At 45.1% G+C, this 20549-nt stretch overlaps 1 protein-coding gene across 1 annotated transcript; it reads right to left on the reverse strand.

Moving 5' to 3' along the window:
• Window positions 1–8400: 8400 nt before the first annotated feature.
• On the reverse strand, window positions 8401–20206 carry F2rl1 (F2R like trypsin receptor 1). Its single transcript, XM_051183004.1, has 2 exons — window positions 20049–20206; window positions 8401–9953 (listed from the first exon to the last, which is right to left on the reverse strand). The coding sequence occupies exons 1-2, from the start codon at window positions 20128–20130 to the stop codon at window positions 8848–8850; spliced, it is 1188 nt and encodes a 395-aa protein (XP_051038961.1). The 5' UTR covers window positions 20131–20206; the 3' UTR covers window positions 8401–8847.
• Window positions 20207–20549: the final 343 nt, after the last annotated feature.

Consider the following 20549-nt stretch of genomic DNA (forward strand, 5'->3'; position numbering starts at 1 on the left):
GGATGGAGATAGACAGACAGGCAGAGACAGAGATAGAGACATTCACGGAGAGACAGAGAGAGGTGGGGGAGGGGCAAACACAGCCTAGAGGAAGCAGCCCTGTCTTTGTGGGGCTCTGGCTTCTATAGTTCATTTTTCTGATGATATCCCAGCTTCACTGGCCTCTATTTCACCAGAGAAAATCAATTTTCTGTCCAGGTCAAAGGACTCAAGGCTCTGTAAATTGATACACTATAGAGTGATAAATGTGCTGGGCATGGGGTGTGTGAGAGAATGATTTAACAGACCCAGAAGGAACTTTTGAAGAGAGGTACCCAGCCAGCCACACAGACCCGTAACCCTGGCGTGTGGAAGGCTGAAGTAGGCTACCTAGAATACACGGAGTTCCAGCTACACACCAAGATCCTCCCTAAGGGGTGGGGTGGCGGTGGGGGTAGCAGAGGGATAGCATGGGGAAGAAGGCAGTGTGAAGTACCTGCACTGCTAGCAACTCGTCCATGACTATCAGGAAATGGAAGGTGAAACCAGGTGTGTGGGAGCTGCAATAGTTACTTAAACGGGTATGTTTTACCTGGACTAGACAGCCTAGTGTGGGATGACTCAGCCAGATGCCAGGTTTGTGCTTAAGTAAATCTAAAACAGAGCCCTTGCCCAGGAAGAGATCCAAAAGATACCAATACCCCAGTGCATTCTGGGAAACCTGACCACCAAGATCCAGCCTGCTGGGGGAAGGGAGATAAAAATACTTGCTAGTTTTTAAATACACCTTTTTAGGGTGGGTATAATGTTCCTCACATGGCCTGAAACTGCTCAAATAGTAGCTAAAAAGCTCCTGCAGGAACTGGTCTCCTGATTTGGTCTCTCCCTAGCAAGGGGGTATGACCATGGCTTACCTTTCATAACTAAAACTCAATTAATAGTAAAAGTTTCAGACATATATTAAAAACTTCATTGTGAATATAGACCTCAGAGTTCTGGGCAAGTAGGAATTAACAGGACATTAAAAGAAACTTTAACAAATTCTCCAAAGGGTCCAGCAAAGGATGGATAGGCTTCCTTCCTTTGTTTTGGCCCACCACTTCCCATATAGGGATTATGTTTGGAAGTCCTCCCACACTGGTCCCCAGGCTTAGAAACCAGCAGTTGGCAGAACTCTCTTATCATTCCTTTCTCAAGTCACTACTGGACCTCTAGTTCTAGTCTTCCACCAGTGTTCCCTTGTTCAAGTCCAGTGATACTGGCTGGTCAGGTGGGGAGCCAAAGGGCACTGAAACTAGCTGAAAAAGGACCCAACTAGGTTATTCACCCCATCCCTGTGGTGGTAAAGATAGCTGGCATCACACCATGGATCCACCACACCCAAGTCAAGAAAACGGAAGTCACAGACGCTCCTGCCAAATGGACCATTTATGCATTGAGATTAAAGTTTCACTGGGGCCTGGGGCCTTCTACTCCTCGCCCCTCTATGTTCTCCTGAGTCTTGTGTTTTACACTAACAGTATGAATATAGGGTCATGGAGCCCCGCCCCCCCCCCCCCGCCCTCAGGCTTGGACAGGGAAAGAAAGACAGACACAGGGGAGGTATTAGCTAGTGTGACTACAGACCAACAACCCATATCTATGTTGACCTTTATTTGCTGATGCCCACTCTAAGAATCTGGTTGTATGGAGAAAAGGAAGGATAAGGGAGTTTATCTTTTGAGATATAACACAGAGTTCACAATTCTATGCATGCCCTGAAACAAGGGAGTTTCCATTGCAAAATAGCTGAGGCTTCCTGAAAAGTTCCTTTAAAAGGTTCTTGCCTCAGGGAAACGGGGAAAACCTGGATTATCAGACACTTGCCACAGGAGGGAACCCTGGGGCTAGAGTTAATCATTCCCAGCCAAAAGTCACCCAGGATTGCTGGTATGCTTAGACACCCAGCCCCTGTGCTACACAGGAATATGAACTAACTAACCATACTGTCAGTCCATTGACTGACAAAACTTTTAACCTAGGCACTTCCCTTATACTGATGCCTATACTGGTAAGGCTATTCTGCCTTATGGGTTAATTCTATGAATAATGAGAAAATCACTGGGCCTCTGAGACTACTTGGTGAGCTTGTGCTAATGGTTTGACTAAGTTTGCCTCTTCTGAGGCTTTTCAAACTAAGCAGTCAGGTTGACCAGGACCTAGAGGTATTAAGTTTCCATTTCTAAATTAAAGCAATGTATTCCCTTGCAGAAATGGTCTACAAAATTAAAGAGGCTTAGACCTCTCAAGAGATGAAGAAAACTATGTATGGCTTTTGGGAGGAAGCTGTTGTGTCTGTGCTAATTGATCAGGAGTAATTAAAGGACATCTTGCCATGGCTGGGGAAATAATTGGTACCGGTCTCTATTTTCTTGGTCCCCTTTGCTAACTACTCTGCTATCGGCACTGGCTGGGCCTTTAATTCTCATTCTGACTAGATTAGCGGTGAGGTCCTGCATCTTAACTTAAAACAGAATGAGTCCCCAGGATTTGACTAATTAATTCATAAGACTAGTGGGAAATATAACAGGACCCCACACCTTAGCACAACTGACTCCATGATAGAAGTGTCATTCAGGCTGTGAAACTCAGCATGTAGACAGCACCACCTGCCAAAAGTGGAAACAAAGGCCCAATCCATCAAAGTCCACGGTTCTGGGAAAGTCTGTAAATGTACTAACCTTGCTTTTTGGCTTCCGTAGTTCCGCTTCTGGCTAACTGTTCTTGTTAACTGAAGTATGCCAACCCTGAAGTATGCACAACATGGATTTTGTGCTTAAAATCTCACCCTGAGAAAGTCTTAGGGCTTCACTGGGATTCCAAACCCCCATGTGGTGGTCATCATCGGCCAGCTAGTAAAGACTTTGTATTGGCTTGAACCCATGTCTGAGTGGTCTTCTCTGGAGCATATTCACAACAATAGGAACTAGAGAAAGTCCCCTTCAGGCTCCTAGGCAGCTTCTGAAAGACCTCTAAGCACAAGACTGGTTAAAACTGCTCTCCCAGGGGGTTACCTAATTAGTTAGTCTGCCTAATGCTTCATAGAAGCTACAATTAAACTTTTCATAGACTTAAGTCATTCACCCCAGGCTGAGATAAAGCTAGCTGGTCTAATGATGAGTATTAAGCCCTGGTCTGAAGTAAGATGATCAGGGTTTTGGGCTAAACTGGAGTTTGGGGTGGGGGTGGGGCAGTTGTTGGGCTGCAGCCACGTCCCCATATGCTCCAAAGAAGAACTGCAGGGAACTTTCTGAATTAGAAGGTGTCAAATGAAGCATCCCTGAAGAACCTACCCAGAAGAGCAACTTAAGTTTCATTTCAATAGCTCATAGAAAAATGGGAGCAAATTCTCCACGAATCTCTGTCTTCTTGTCTATCAATAGTCTCTTCTGCATTCCCTCTGCAGTTGTGACACTACCCACCATGCCTTGGTGGGAAGGAGTGACAGATAAAGGCTACCTAAACTATGAAGCAAACAGCTTCCGGTCTTCCAGTTGCCCACAGTCCTGCATGATCATTACACCCAAACTTTAATTTCATGTTGGTAAATACTGAGAACGGTGGAAGCTCGGTGTATTTCACAGCATGTATAAAAATACACACATATTTGGGGTTGGGAAGATGGCTGTGCAGCTAAGAACGCTGGCTACGCTCCCAGAGGATCTGAATTCAATTTCCAGCACCAACATGGCAGCTCACTACTACCCATATCTATAACTCCAATCTCTAACTACTCTTGTGGCCTTAGCAGACATGCATACAGACATGCATGCATAAAATTAAATTAAAATAGGTCGGGTGTGGTGGTGCATGCCTTTAATCCCAGCAGTACTGGGGAGGCAGAGGCAGGTGGATAGATCTCTGTGAGTTTGAGACCGGTTTGGTCTACAAAACAAGTTCCAGAACTGCCAGGGCTATTACACAGAGAAAAAAAAATGTCTTTAAAAAAATTAAAATTAAATGTTTGAAAAATAGACATGGGGGGCTGGAGAGAGGGCTCAGTGGCTAAGAGCACTGGCTGCTATTGTTCTGACTTCCGTTCCCAGCACCCACATGGCAGATCACAACTATATATAACTTCATTATACTTCCGTGGGCACTGCACACATTGAGACAATCTTTTTTTTGTTTTTTTAAAGAAAAAAAAAATCTTATACTGATTCCAAATGCCTCTTCTGCTTAGATGTCTGTAGACATCTCAGACTTGGTGCTATGGTTGGAATATGGTTAAGTGTGTCCCCCTGGAGGTTTGGGTGCCTGAGGTTCAGCCCTCCGTGTGGCAATGTGCTGAAAAGTAATGCAACCTTTGAGATGTGGGAGCCAAGTGGAAGGTGATTGGGTTATTGAGGGTGCCAGCTTCAGAAAGGATTAATACAGTTCTCGCAGGACCATGGTTAGTGCCCACAAGAGTAGTTTGTTATAGAAATAGGGGTCTGATCCCTGAATCTCTGTCTTGTCTTACCATATCTTTGTATAGTATACCCCCTTGCCATTATGACACCATCCACCCTGGGCCCTTACAGAGGCTGAATTAATTGAGCTGGCTAAATTTGGATTTTTGACCTCCAGAACTGTGAGCTAAGTAAACCTCTTTTCTTTATAAAGCACAGTGCCTCGAGTATTTTGTTGTGGCAATAGAAAACTGGCCAAGACATTTAAGATTATGTTACAATCAAGACGCTTAATTTTCAACTTCCAAACTTGCTCACACCTAAGTATTTCACCATCATCCCCAAGCAAAAGGTTTAAGTACACTCTTTAATACTCCTTTTTTAGTATCAGCTGATATTATCTCCAAAATGTAACCCAGTTGGCCTCCTCCCTTTCCATCAGTTATTGTCCCAGCCAATGTCAACTCTTGTTTGGATCACTCTCAACTGTTACTCTCTCTTGCCTTTCCTTGGCAATCCACAACCCACATAACTTCTGTGGTGGGGCATGGGGGTGCATATCTTCAATCGCAGCACTCAGGAGGAAGAGGCAGAGGGATCTCTGTAAGTTCAAGGCCAGCCTGATCTACAAAGTGAGTTCCAGGACAGCCAGAGCTGTTACACAGAGAAACCCTGTTTCAAAAACAAACCACCAGCAACAACCAAACAAACACCACAACCCCCATGATAGCCTTTTAAAGAAGTAGTAAAATAACTTCATGCTGCCTCACCAAAAAGGGAAGCCAAGCTTCCTACTCAAGTACTTAAATAGCTCTACAGTCTGAGAAATTTACATACCCTCCATAGCCCTGTTTTTGTTTGCTTTTTGTATATGTATGTGTGTGTTGTTTCTCAGACAGGGTCTCACTGAATTGTCTTAGCTGTCCTGGAACTCGCTCTGTAGACCAGGCTGGCCTCAAACTCAGAGATCTGCCTGCCTCTGCTTCCTGAGTGCTGGGATTAAAGGTGTTTGCCATTACACTCAGCAGCTCTTTTTGTCTTCTTGACTTAATACCATTCTCAAACCTCAGCTTTGGAGTAGAATATTTTAAAGGCCTCAGAGTAGCCTAAATTCTAAGGAGCTGAATTCTTTGGGTTTTTTGTTTGTTTGTTTTTTAATTATGAATTGTATCCCATGAATTTTATGTGCCCTGCGTATGTATGCCAGAGCAAAAGAGGACATTAGATCCCCAGGCACTGGACTTGCCAGTGGTTTTGAGTCACCCAGTGTTGGTGTTGAAAATCAAAACCTGGACCTCTCCAATAAGCACTTTGCACCTCTAAGCCTAGAGCTATCTCTAGCCCTTCTTTTTAGTATTCGTGTATTCGCTGAGAATATCAACCTCAAGACTGAACTGATGCTCAGGTAGGAGCCCTGACTTAAGTGTTTGCAGTTAATACTGTGGTGATGCCATCATGTTGTGGGACAAATGAACCATTCCCACTGCTTCTGGGTGATGATGGTTTGGCTGTAACTCTGGAAGGAGCCCACAGGCTGTCTGTGGTTTTTACAGAAGATGCCTCACAACTCTGGACAGGAATAAACTCCAGTAAAAAAACAGCCTGGAAATAATCCAGGATTTACCAACAGGGAGAGACATGAGTAGCTCAGACCCAAACCACAGAAGCCTGCACACTCCCTCATTAATAGCATTTCTTAGGTGTGCACCCAGTGACCCCACTTTATAAAGAAATATCTCTCTGTGAGATCTCCAGGCTTGAGTGACACGGAGAGTCTTGATTCCTGATCTCTAGGATGTTTTCCCTTTTGTCCTGGGGTCCAGGGGGATCACTGGATAAACACTAGAACCTCATTTCTCTTCTTCTTTTCCTTTCTTCTTCTTTTGGGATGGGGTTTCTCTGTATGTAACCCTGGCTGTCCTGGAACTCTCTTTGTAGACCAGGCTGGCCTTGAACTCACAGAGACCTGCCTACCTCTACCTCCTAAGTGCTGGAATTAAAGGCATGTTACACCATGCCCAGATAAAATTCACTTCTAAAAGTCAGCCAAGCTCTCCAGTCAAACTCAAGGGCTAACAATGACTACCCTTGACACTACTATATTCTAGTTCTTTCCAGAATCTCTAAGGGTTAAAGCTTCTGAAATAAAGTTGTAATCACTGAAGTATGCATGCAGATAAGATTATAACCCCAGGGTTTATGAAATCTTGATAACCAGGAAATTAATTACAACTTGGAAACTCCTGCTACAAATAACTAAAATAATACAAGGAAATGTTCAGGAAAATCACTCTGGTGAAGTCAGCTGCACATTTTGACCTGAACAGCAAGACAAGTCCTCATTTGCTTTCAAATGAAGGGCCCTCTTAGTAAATGAATCGAGAAGTACGGAATGTTTATTCTCAGTTAAGACTCAAATCCTCCATACAAATCATGGGTACAGTGCTGCCCACGAAAGAAAAGACAGCCACATCCAAGGTGTCTCTGCACGGCACTTTCTGTCTCTACCAAGGGTCTAATTCAAGACCAGAGCCTTCCAACCTATGGGAAAAGCAGCAGAACTGCCTAGCAGTGGTGGTGCATGCCCTCACTACCAGCTCCAGAGGCGGGGCAAGCAGATCTGTGCTTTTAAGGGGCCAGCGTGGCTTATGTAGCAAGTGTCAGGGCTCAAAAAAAAAATAAAGTGAATCTTGATGATGTCTATACACAGATGTACAATGCAATAATGTTGAAATAGCCAAAAAGAAAACAGCATGGGACAGCACAATTCAAGGGGCCACCTAGTAGGGAAATGACTATGTACACTGTAATATAGCTGAACTATTCAAGGGTCTATAACCTTTAAAAATTAAAAATATATCAATCAATGAAAAGTAGGAAAAAAAAAAAAAGAATAGTGTGAGGCCAGGTTTAGATCCCTAGGCATGTATTTAAAACAAACTGGTCAGTCGAGGTGTTTAATCCCAGCACTTGGGAGGCAGAGGCAGGTGGTCTGGTGGTCTACAGAGTGATTTCAAGGACAGCTAGAGCTACACAGAGAAACCCAAAAGCAACTGTAAAAAGCGGGTATGTGTATGTGTGTGTGTGTGTGTGGGGGAAATCACACCATGTCTAGAATGGCAGGATTTTCCCTTCTTCACCCTCCTTCACCCAAATAAACACACAGCCGGAAAGACATTTTTTTTTAAAAGTCCATGTATTATTTATACATCAGTCACACAACAAAATAACTTTTAAAGCCACAAATACAGCCAGTCTATAGCGTAAGTCTGGAGTCATGTACCTATACAATGGTTGTAGCCTCTTGTTTGTGCTCTTTTCCAAACAGATATACAGGCTTTAATTCCATATTTGAGAACAGGTGAACAAAGCTGACAATAAATATTCCAACAATGGTTTTCAAAACATACTAAGTAGTACCTGAGAGCAGACAGAGGGCTATTTGGTGGAGAGGGAGAAAAAGTAACAGGGGGTATGTAGGAGGGAAAGGAGGTGTGGGGGAGGGGAAACTGGCATTATAATGATGCGTTATTATGAAAATGACTTTTAAAAATGTCTTAAGTTTTAAAAAGTAACTTAGAGGAAAAAAAAAAAAAAAACCACTAACTGGTAAATGTCATTTGCAGTTGGCAAAATGCTCCATTACCCACACTGACATAAGTAAAAAAGATTATACAAAATTTGTCTTTACATGTCGAAGTTCCTCATTCTCTTTTTCTCGACTAATAGACATACAAAACCACAAAGGAATAATAAAGGAACCAAAAATCCCAATAAACCAATAGGCAAATTTCATGATAAACTGACCATAAAGAGGCCCAACACATTTCTATTGGTTTTCCTTTTCAAAGGTTCCTTTGGCGTCCTGGTGGGCAGAAGCAGCATTCAGCTCCATGGTTCTGTGCATTCAGACACCATTGAGGTTTGCAGAGTGGCCCCCTCGTATCTGAGCTCTGGTTACTGAAGCTGAGAGACCCCCCCCCCCCCGAGCTATTGATGAAATTGTGTGAGACAGTAACCACTGGGCATTTGGATTCTATTGCCCAGTGCAGGCTCACTGTTGCTGGTTAGAATTCTGGAGAGGAACTTCATTCACAGTTAGTCTCCTCATCGCCCACATCTGAAGAGTCAGTCAACTAGACTGAAGCTCTACGAGGGCTTCAGGTCCTCACAAAGCTGTGATGGGCCAGATGTAGAAGAAATCGCTTCAGCTAGCGATTTCTTCTTGCCGGGTGTAGCTTTTGCAAGTCACTGGATTTCTGCCTTCTCATCCCTCCATGTCCGTTCAGTTTCCGGGACATCAGAGTAGCAGAGTTCTGATACGGATGTCCATGCTTGTGACCAGTGCTGAGACCAGCTTGGCTAGAAAGTGACAGCCCCTTGTCGTTGCATCCCCACCCCTCGAGCACACACACCACTAAGCAGGCTCAGGTATCACTCAATAGGAGGTTTTAACACTGGTTGAACTTGAAGAGTAAGAGCTGGATTTCCTGGAGAACTTGTTGGAGGTGAGGGATACCTGCATGCGATTCACAGCGCGGACGCTTCGACAGAGGAGTGCATTTTTGGCATGATCCCTGAAATCTTGTGAAACAAAGTAATAGACAAAGGGGTCAATGCAGCTGTTGAGGGTTGACAGGCAGAGGGCGACAAGGTAGAGGGCATAGACGTGGCTCTGGCCTCGGCTTTTAATTAGGAAATAATGCACGACAAGCAGGAGGTTGCTAGGAGTGAAGCAGATGAAGTACATGGCCATGACGGTGACAATGAGTCGGATGGCCCGCCGCCTTTTTTTCTCCGAGTGTTCATCCATGGCAGAAGAACGGAGTGTTTTGATCATGAGTACATAGGCAGATGCAGTAAGTAAGGCTGGGAACAGAAAGACTCCAATGGCCAGGGAGAGGAAGTAATTGAACATATCCCCAACCAGTACCTCCTCGGGCAGCACGTCATGACAGGTGGTGATATTCAAGGCTGGAATGTAGATGGTCTGCTTCATGACATACAAGGGGATAGTGACCAGAAAAATCAGGAGCCAGATTGCCAGGGAGACACCAGCGGCGATGTTTGTCTTCCTCCTGGGGTGCCCCATGGGGTTCACTATCACCCAGTACCTCTGCACGCTGAGGCAGGTCATGAAGAGGATGGAGCAGTACATGTTACCATAGAAAAAGCCAATAAGCACCTTGCAAAGCGCATCCCCATAGATCCAGTTGTTGCCATGTAGGTGGTAGGCAATCTTCAGGGGGAACCAGATGACAGACAGGAGGTCTGCCAAGGCCAGATTGGCCATGTAAATCACAGCAGGGTGCTTTTTCTTTGTCCGGAAAAGGAAGACCCAGAGAGCCATGCCATTGCTGGGCAAACCAATCACAAATACAATGGTGTAGATGACCGGAAGAAAAACAGTAGTCAGCTTCCCGGTGAGGACAGATGTAGAGAACTCATCGATGGAAAAGCTTGGTTCTACTGTAACTCCTTCCCCAGAGATTGGAGGTGGGGTGTTCAATCTGCCGATAAGACTTCTTCCTTTACTGTTGGGTCCTGTACAAAGAAGGCAGAGCAGTGTCATTACTGAGATAAATGGTCCAACAACAGGTATGCTTTGCTTAAATGAAAACTTTCAAGGACCAACACAGACAGATACTACCAGAGGATTGCAAATAATATTTTCATTAAGTATTAGACAGAGCAGGTTGCCGACAGTTGAATTCTAATTCTTGTGCATGCTAGGCAATTATTATATCACTAAACTACATCTTCAGGCCCAGAGATGAGACTGTTTTAACTGTAGACGTTTGGGGTTACATGTAGAACACTACTTTTAGGATGAGAGTATTTCAATTTATTTTTTAAAAATAGCTACACTCATTAGTTCTGTTATTTAATCACACATCCATCTGCAGTCTATAATAGATCAGTTAGTTAAAAGAAAAAAAACCAGTCCGGAATCGTGTAATAACTCTTCCAGAATCTCTAGTGCTGTGGTTCTCAACCTTCCTAATGCTGCGGCCCTTTACTATAGTTCTTCATGCTGTGGTGATCCCCAACCAGAAATTTTTCATTGCTATTGTTATGAATATTCACATTACCTGATATGTGACCCCTGTGTAAGAGTCAACCGACCCCCAATGGGGTGATGACCCCATGGGGTTGAGAGCCACTGTTCTAGGGTATCAGACAGAAGCCCTGCCTTACCACCAGCTCTTCTCATTGTCCATTTATACTACTCTGGCCTTAAGCAAGAATCCAGCCTGGCTGTCAGCCATGCCCTATTCCAGAGACCAGCTTAGGGAGATTCCACGACCACAGGGGCATCCCCTTGTCCACCCACAAGAAATACACTACTATAATGGGAAAGCATTTGGGTAGGTAATTCCCACCTCTGTGCTGGCTTTATAAACACCCTCCCACAGAGCTCAGTTGGCAGGCAAGCCTTTAGTATCGCTGACCTGATGACACATGATGTGTGCTCTGACTTTGACTTTCAAGCATGTAACAGCAAGCTTTAACTCAGGGTGCTTGTCCCCTTGGTCGTTCAGAACCACAGATGAACCTGGGCGTGGGAGCACATGCCCTATGAGGCTCAGCTATTTAGACAGCTGAGGGGAAGCGATTGTTTTAACTTAGGAACTGGAGACCAGCCTGGGTGACATGGTGAGCTCCTGTGGAAAGCAAAGTACAACAGAACCCACCAACAGTGGCTGGACGCCCATTCTTCATCCTGCCCCAACCTGTATGCACTCATGGGCTGGAAGGAGGAGGCGAGGGCACTAAAGAAATTTTACTTTCTTCGTGAGCCGGCGGCCCTTACTATGAGGAAATAAATACCTGTACATTGTTCATGTACCAAGGAAGACAGTAGACCTCTCCTGACTTTCCCTAATCTCACGTGTGCTCGTTCAGCTATCACCTGATGCTCTTCCAGCTCCAGACTCAGGTTCTGCAGGACTGTCCACTTGGGGAGCTTTCTTCAGGTAGGACAGTGAAGGGGAGTGGAGGAGCATTGGAGGTTACAGAGACCAACAGTTCATTTTCCACTTACTGCAGGAAAATGAAGGAGCCCTGTGTCCAAAAGAAGGAAGTTCATGCACAAATGCCTAGTAGACAAGGAGCTTTGCAGTCCTAACAGTCATAAAAACATCAGCTTGGGCTGGGTGGTGGTGGTGCATGCCTTTAATCCCAGCACTCAGGAGGCAGAGGCAGGTGGATCTCTGTGAGTTCGAGGCCAGCCTGGTCTACAGAGCAAGTTCCAGGACAGGATCTAAAGTTACACAGAGACACCCTGTCTGGAATCCCCTCCCCCCCACAAAAAAAAATCATGTTGGATTATCCACTCAGACCTTTGATCCAATGACAATGGAAGGGATTGGAAGACCAAGGATAGGAGTGGGGAGATGGCTCAGTGGTTGGGAGCACTGACTGCTCTTCCAGAGGACTTGGGTTCAGTTGCCAGCAACCATATGGTGGCTCACAACTGTCTGTGATTTTGAGGTCAGCTGGTCTACATAGAGACTCTAGTTAATTGATTAAAAATTAAAACAATTACTGCTAAGGAGGTAGGGCGTAGCTCAATTGATAGAGAGCTTGCCTATCATGTACCGGCCACTGTAATCCCAGCACTCGGGAGGTAGAGGCAGATGACCATAAATTCAAGGGTATCCTCAGTTACTTAGTGAGGCCAGCCTGGAATACATGTTGCATAAAGAGTATCCTCAGACACTGAATTATACGACTCCATGAAGAATATGTTCTGCATGGTAACCCAGCACTCAGTACATGGATCCATAATGAAATTTTTTTTCATAAAATAGCAATTATCCTTATTCCACAGATTACATGTTGGTCCACTGGAGTGTTTTTCAAAGTCACAAACAAATTCTGAAGCACCTCAAGAAAACAGTGAAGACATGTTTACAGATTTTTTTTTTCCTTTGACCATGACTCTACAATTGCAAAGGAAACTACATAGGATTAAAGGAATCTTTAGTTCTAGCATAGTGTCATAATCCCTTTAGAGTCTCTCAACCTCTGGCACAGCCCAGACATACCTCTAGATTACAGTGCTCAGCTGCCCACATCCATGGAAGAACGTGGGGGACCCAGAGCCATGGGTCCTCTACTTGTTTCTACAGGACCTCAGACCACACAGAATCACAGGAACAAGGCGGCCACCACACAGGTTGACACTAACTCATCATGGGTCTGTCAGCATGTGCGTATGGACCCTGTATCACATTCACAGCAAGCCAGACAAGGCAAGTAGTACTCTTATGTCCTCATTTTATAGATAGAGACACTAGGGCACAAACTAGTAAGCTGAGTAAACGTCCCAAAACTAAACAGGTAGGGAGATTACAACCTTAGCCTTAGTTAGCTCATGCTAGAGTCCATGGCTTGGCTCTCTGTACCCCACCACTCCGAACTGATAATACACATAGGAACTCATAGGAGCCAACCCAGTCTGCATGGACTCGACACATACATACATATCTTCTCAAACAGAATATCTAGAATTTTAAATTTACCCTATTAAAAGTCACCTTCTTAGCCGGGTGTTGGTAGCACACACCTTTAGTCCTAGCACTTAGGAAGCAGAGGCAGGCAGATCTCTGAGAGTTCAAGGCCTGCCTGGTCTACATAGCTAGTTCCAAGATGGGCTCCAAAGCAATACAGAGAAACCCTGTCTTTAAAAAAACAAAACAAAACAAAAGTCACCTTCTTTAAAATGAGCTGGAGCTGGAGAGATAGCTTAGAAGTTAAGAGCATTACCTGCTCTTCCAAAGGTCCTGAGTTCAATTCCCAGCAACCACATCATGGCTCACAATCATCTATTGTGGATCTGGTGCCCTCTTCTGGCCTGCAGGCATATATGCAGACAGAACACTGTATAGATAATAAATAAATATCTTTAAAGAATAAAATGAGCTCCTCCTTCACTAATTCACAGAGTCACCTATATTAATGTCAACATGTTCTGTAAGCCATTTAGAGGTATAAAAGAATGTTGTGAATCCTCCACAGCTGCCCAGAGGATGGTATATAGCACAGCTGGACCCTGTGAGTAGCAGGCCAATGCTCTGGGGACCCCACTCATCCACAAAGGCATCCAGGCCTCAAACAGCACACCAGGCACTTTTCTATTACTGTGATAAAACACCATGACCAAGGCAATTCATAGAAGGAAAATTTTTCCAGAGAGATAAGCAAGCAAGCATCTTGGTAGGAAGGCATGGTAGCAAGCTACAGGTATGACATCAGGAACAGAGCTCACATCCTCAAACACAAGCAGGAAGCTGGGAGGGAAAGGTGAATGTGGCAGAGACTTTTAATCACAAGGCCTGCTCCAAAAGACATGCTTCCTCCAGCAACGCCATGCCTCACACACCTCCCCAGACATCGCCACCAACTGGGGAACCAGTATCCAAATACCTGAGCCAATGGGGGGCATTCTCTTTCCAAGTACCACAGTGAGTTACCCTGAACTTCTGTGGGAAATGGCTGAGATCTTCAAGTTCTCATAAAAACATTCCATTTTCTTCAGTTCCCAAAGAAAGCTACATAACGTTCCCTAGAAAGGAAGGACTCCAGGCCCAGACATTGTCTGTTTATAACTACTAGGGTCACAACAGAAGGTGATTAGACACTCTGAAGAAACCTTGCTGGGATGGACTCTGACATCATGAGGCTCAAAGCACATCTGGGCAGATGTAACAAAGAGATAAGGGATGAGCAACCACAAGCAGCAAGATGGTTCCATAAGTAAAGGCGCTTGATGTGCCGAGCCTGCTCGTCTGACTCTCAACCCCAGAACACATGTAGTTGAGAGAAACAAGTCCCACAAGCTGCCTGCAGTTCCATAGAATGCACACACACACACACACACACACACACACAAACACGGGGAGGGGGTTAACTTATACCCAACATATGTGTTCCTCACAGTTGTGGAGTATGGAAAGTATAAAAATCATCAGTGAGAGTCCCAGCATGGTTAAGTTCTGGTGAAGGCCCTCTTCCAAGCTGCAGGTTGCCAGATCTGGCTGTGTTCTCACAAGCCTCAGTTTTCTTGTTGCTAGGATTGACAGCATGTAACTGATGGAGGTGTTTATCTTGGAATGTGAGGCAGGTCATCACCCTTCATCTATAGGAAGTGGGGGAAGCTGTACTCTGCCTGCTTCCGCCTGTTTATTCAGGCTGGGGCTCCAGAGTATGGGATAGTGCTGTCCACATTCAGGATAGAGCTTCCCTCCTCAGTTAAAACTGTTCTGTAAGCACCCTCATAGATACGCCCAGAGGTATGCCTCTGCGGTGAGTCTAATCTGGTCACGATGGCAATGGAGACCAGTCAGGACGACACCCAAGAGGAAGAAAAACATGTCCACACAAAAACTTGCACATGGACCCTCAAAGCAGTAGTATTCAAAAAAGACCTAAATGGAAACAATCCAAATGTCCATCAACAGAACAGATAAACAAAATCAAGACTGTCTCCACAATGGAATGGTATTTAGCAACAACTAGAAAGATGAAGTATTGAAGCCAGACATAATAATACACACTTCTTGTCCCAGCACTTGGCAATTGGTGGTGCTTCTTGCCAGTAATCAAATGTACTCAAAATGACCACGGTGAAGGTCAAAATTCTGTGAGTATACCAAAAGCCACTGAACTCTCTGTAGATAAGCTAATTGTATATTATACAAATGGCTTGGTATAGAGAATCTAATAAAGCTATTAAAAGTAACACAGAGAGATGAGCTGGGACATGGCAAGGGACAGAGATGAAACACATCTAGGCAAAGGTTAATAATGGCTGGCACTGAGTGGATTCACTACTGCCAAAGGGTTAAATGGTCTCCTATAACCAAATGTATAGCACATCAGTGAAGTTCATGTAAAAAGAGACCAAAAACCGCACATTAAGTAAAAATGCTAACATAAAGAGGAACAAGGAAAGACTTTATAACAAAAGGAATATTGCTTAGGCTAAAAGTAAATGTTATTTAAAAAAAAAATAAAAGGAGGGGGGAAAAAACTAGTGAAAATAGGAGAAGGCATCAACCATAGATTTGTCCAAAATCCAACCTAGAAATAACATTCTAAGGACTGGCAGCTTATTGGTAAAACCTAGCATGGACAAGGCTTGATTTCCAGCTTGTCTTCCCAACCCTCACCACACATACAAAATAAGAGCTGAAAGTCCGCCTTTAAACTCAAAAGTAAAGAGTCTGATACAGGAGATCATGAGTTCCAGGTAAGTCTGAGCTAAACAGCAAGATCTCGTAGAAAAACAAAACAAACAAACAGCAACAGCTGTTCACACCAAGCCATTCTGTGACACTATTCAAAGGTCCCTGGGGCGTGGGCTCTGCCCATTCTGTATTGTATATCAAACTTCTGCTATTCCAGACTCTAGCTGTAAACCAGGCACAAGGTTTTAGAACTGAGGAGAGACTGTCGAATATGAAGTGTGGACACATACTGAGTACCTAGCTCTGAGGGTGCTCTAATTTCTAGGGCTACCATCAACAGTTCCTGACAAGCATGCAAAAATATACCCACCAATGCTGGACAACACCCAACCCCCATGACGGACAAACAGGAAACAGGCCTGTTATCAGCTTTGTTCCTAATTCACCATATCCCTTGCCCTAAGAGTAGACACTCACCTCCCTACAGGAAATTCACTGTCAACTGAAAAGAAATAAGCAACAACAATAATACATCCTCATCTGCATAGTAAGATTCTAATGTGGCTGGGCAGTAGTGGCACACGCTTTTAATCCCGGCACTCCTGGAGGCAGAGGCAGGTGATTCTCTGTGAGTTTGAGGCCAACCTGGTCTACAGACTGAGTTTCAGGACAGCCAGGACTGTTTCAGAGAAACCCAGTATGGAAAAACTAAAAGAAAAGAAAAAAGAAGATTCTAATGTACATTTACTTGCAAAATCTTAAATCTAGGAAACGCTCACCAAGCCATAAAAATGTCTGTCTCCTATGGCTGAGGAAGGGTCACATACTTTCACCTTTCTGTTAGGTGTTCCGCCACACACAGTGAGTGCAAACTGATACAATCTTTTTGAAAGTAATTTGGCCAATATATCAAAAGTTAAAATGTGCCAGTCTTGTGAGCTCTGATTTTCTTCAGGAAATCTGTCTCACTGACGGTGCCATGGGAGAACATTTGCTGAACCATTGTTTACTATAGCATAAGGAAAATGAGCTTCTGAGCATCAAAAAGGCGACTAATTCAATAGATAATAAGAGCTATAATTCTCCTACAAATGCATGGACAGAAGTCTGTCTTCTGACCAAAAACAGATTTATTTTCAAAACACAAATAAGCCACAGGACAGTTACTGCAGGATGGTCCCTCTGTTGCTTAAAGGACTTCAGCTCATACTGGACATGATGTCCCTTTCCCAGGCTCTTCACCCCCAAATCCAATTGCTACCAACTCTTGGAAGCACAGGCTGAAAAAGAAAGAGTTCAGTTGCAGAGCATGCCTCTCTAGGCACACTTTTAGCAAACTTAGTAAAAGGATGACTGTTTTCCTCGACATTTGTCCAGATAATAAAACCATAAGAAAGTCAAATACAGACTTCATGAGATTGAGCATCTACGGTTAATTAGTAACACAAGGAAAGCAAAGGAGACCAACCTAAAGTCCCTTCTCCATTCTTCATCACACAGTTCTTTCATACTACAAGGCTTTGGAACATCCCGTGCATCTATTCACAAAACACGAACTTCAAAAGATGAAGCCAGGCTTGCCGGTGCTGGTCTATAATTGAAGCTATTGAAGATAAGGAAGTAAAATCCAAAGTTCAAGGCCTGCCTGGGTTACCTAGTGGACTTGAGGAGAGTTTGGGCAATTTAAAGAGACTTTGCCTCAAAATAAAATATAAAATTAGGGCCGAGAATCTAGCTCAGTGGCAAAGTACTTTACTAGCACATAGGAGGCCCCAGATTTAGTTCCTAATTAATGGGGGGCAGTGCATACACCCATGTTTTACACCCATTAAAAAATGTATTACTGACCTTAACATAATAAAATCCCATACATGTACAAGACTTTCTATATTTCAGAATGTTTATTTTATGTATTTCTCATGTACAAAAGCATGGGAAAGATATAAATCAAAATGTTAGTAGTGGTTATTTTAGTACCAATGTTTAGGTTGATTTCATTACATTTCTCCTCTTTCTATTTTTCCATTCAGTGACCACATATTACTTTTATAATTAAAAAAAAAGAAAAAAGAAAAAAAAAACCATGGTGTCAGGATCTGGAGAGATGGTTCAGTGGTTAAGAGCGCTGGCTGCTCTTCCAGAGGGCCCAGATTCAATTCTAAGCACCCACACGGCACCCACAACTGTCTGTAACTCCAGTTCCAGGGGATCCCACACTCTTACATAGGCAGGAATGCAGGCAAAAACCCCAATGCACATAAACTTTTTAAAATTAAACTAAAAAAAAAAAAAATGCTGTCTGGGCATGGTGGTACATGTAATCCCATCATTCAGGAGAATTGTTGCAAGTTCAAAGCCAGTGAGGTCAACACAGAGAATTCCAGGGCGGTCAGTAATTCACAGAGAGCCTATCTCAAAGAAAAGGAAGGGGTACAGAACGAAAATCCACAAACAACAACAACAACCCCCCCCCCCCAAAAAAAATACCCAAAACAGAAAAGAACCAGTCAGTAAAACTGAACTGGATTGACTGTGTCATGGGAAGGGCCTCTGGCCATAGTCGGTGCAAAGCCCAGGGTTAGATGCCCAGCATGACAAGAAGACAAAAAACAAACAAATGTGGAGATAAAAGGGGGTAGATAGTAAGAGCGACTGTGCTGGAGAGAAGTTGACTTAAATGTCACATTGTAAGTTCAATGCCCCTCCCCTCGTCTGCAAAGGTTCTTTTAGGTTGGAACCCTTTCCGTGAAACAATCTTTTGGAGGTGGAGAAAACCAAATCCCGTGGGCTCTTTCACAAATCAAAAAGCACACAGAAAGACCAGACCAGAGGGGTGTGAGCAAAGATGTCCAGTAACTCTCAGGAAACGCTTTCAAGGTGCGCCGTGTCCCTAACCAAAATTAATTTTAATTGGGAGGAATTAATTGGGAGAAACTGTTACTAGACTAACTCTTTAGGAAAGTTACCGGCTACAGAGCATTAATGCAGGGAGAAAAACAAAGGTAGGAGGGATATCAAGCAGCTCGGGTTAACAAGTAACCTGATTTTTTTTTTAATTGTTAAATCAAGTTCACAGTATATGCCCTTCCCAACCCCCTCACTCTGCAAACAAAGGGAGCCAAATAGTCAGGGTATGCTTCCTATCATGTGTGAATCATATAAGGGCTTATAATCAGTTCCAACCACCTCTGTTCCTGAATTTTAAATTTCTCCCTTCCTTTCTTCCTTCCTTCCTTCCCTCCTTCCTTCCTTCCTCCTCCTTCTTTGTTTTTTTGTTTTGTTTTGGTTTGCTTGTTTGTTTTTGGTTTTCGAGACAGGGTTTCTCTGTGAACCGTTCCTGGCTGAGCTGGAACTCACTCTGTAGACCAGGTTGACCTCACAGAAATCCTCTGCCTCCCGAAGTGTTGGGACTAAAAAGGCATGTGCCACCAAAGCCCAGCGAATGACAGTCAAACGAAGAGGGGTTAGACACTCTTCTACGACGTCTTTACGGAAGGGTTAAAAGGGAGAAATGGCCTTTACAAGACACCTGCAAGTTTAGCTGGAGAAATGTAAACGCCAGGTCTGGTTTTGCATCACAGTTGCTCTAGCGCCGGCTGTAAACACCCCCACCCCACTATGGCTCAGCCCACCCCACCCGGAAGACTGCAGTGGCCTCCTTGGCTCCTAGAGGCGCCAGGTTGAGCTCAACCGGAGCAGCACCGCCCGCCCAACCCGGCAGCCGGGCGCGATTGGCACCGAAGCACCGCCCAGGACCGCTCTCTCCCTGGACTGTTCCTGAGGCTTGGCAGGCTCAGCTCTAGACCTGGGTGGCTGCCAGTGTGTGCACCGGGTGGCGGGAAGGCCAGAACATCACCTGATCGAATATGGGGGTCCTAAAATTTCCACGTGACGCCCAAACCGGCAGAGGTCCTCACCCAGCGCATCCACCGTGATGCCAGGAACTGTGGCCCGGAGTGGGTCTTGAACGCTGTGATTCGACCCTCAAGGAAAGGGTTCAATGGGTGGGTGCGAGTGCAAACGCGAGGTGGGTACTTCCCCGGGTTCGGCTCCCACTCACTCCAACCGGACTTGAGCCATCAACAGGCTACAATCCGGGGGTCCAGTAGGACCAGGTCGGAAGTAGTTCACAGGGTCCGCGAAAAGTTCTTAATGACTCAGTGTTTGCAAAGAAACGACCCGAGGAAAGAGAGGCTGAATCCTCAGGGCGCCCCCAAAGACGCGGACGCTCCTTCCTTCCCTCCTCGAACCACACAGACAGGTAAGAAATTGGAAGTGCCCAGACCATGATAGGCTCTAACACGTCCTTGGGGGCACTTCCAGGGTGTCCCAGCTGAATAGTCAAGGGCCCCCATCAAAGCCACTGAGGGGGTCCAGGTGCGCGGAGAAGAGCGCGCCTACCCCGCTTCCACCACGAACCGAGAGCGCTGCCCGAGCTCCTCACCTTGGAACGTCCGGTTGCAGGAGGCCGAGGCCGCCAGAAGGAGGACGCCTCCTAGGAGCCAAATTAGGCTCCGACTTCGCATCCTCGCAGCAGCCCGGACGTCGGGCGGACCGGGAATCCGCCACCACTGGTTCGAAACCGAAGAGCCCCTCTCGCAGGGCCGGGCCCGCTTTCCCTAAGCCGAGCAGCACAGAGCTTTCCCAGGGCTGGATTCGTTTCAGTGAAACCGGAGCCCCTGGACGCACCTGCGGGAGGCCACGCCCACAGGACCACGCCCCCTTCGAGCGTTTTACGCAGGCCCCACCCCGGGCCACCTGGCTCAGCACCGCCTGTCCGTAGCTCTGAAGGCTGGCCCGCGTCCACTTGGCTGCCAGAGTCGCCTGCGGGTGGGGCTGGACTGATGAGGTGGCTACATTGGAATGCAAATGACAGGAAGGTTGGGACCCAGGGTTCTTAGAGCCTGGGCGATGTCCAAAACTACCTTTAACCTTTAATTACTTC

Source organism: Phodopus roborovskii, unplaced genomic scaffold (assembly GCF_943737965.1).
Source record: "Phodopus roborovskii unplaced genomic scaffold, PHOROB, whole genome shotgun sequence".
Classification (NCBI taxonomy): Eukaryota; Metazoa; Chordata; class Mammalia; order Rodentia; family Cricetidae; genus Phodopus; species Phodopus roborovskii.

Excerpts from the sequence above, each read along its gene's own strand:
- F2rl1 (XM_051183004.1), bottom strand. The coding sequence starts at position 20,130 with ATGCGAAGTCGGAGCCTAATTTGGCTCCTAGGAGGCGTCCTCCTTCTG. Across the intron at positions 9,954-20,048 it reads CTGCAACCGGACGTTCCAAG|GACCCAACAGTAAAGGAAGA; the intron begins GTGAGGAGCTCG and ends TTCTTTGTACAG.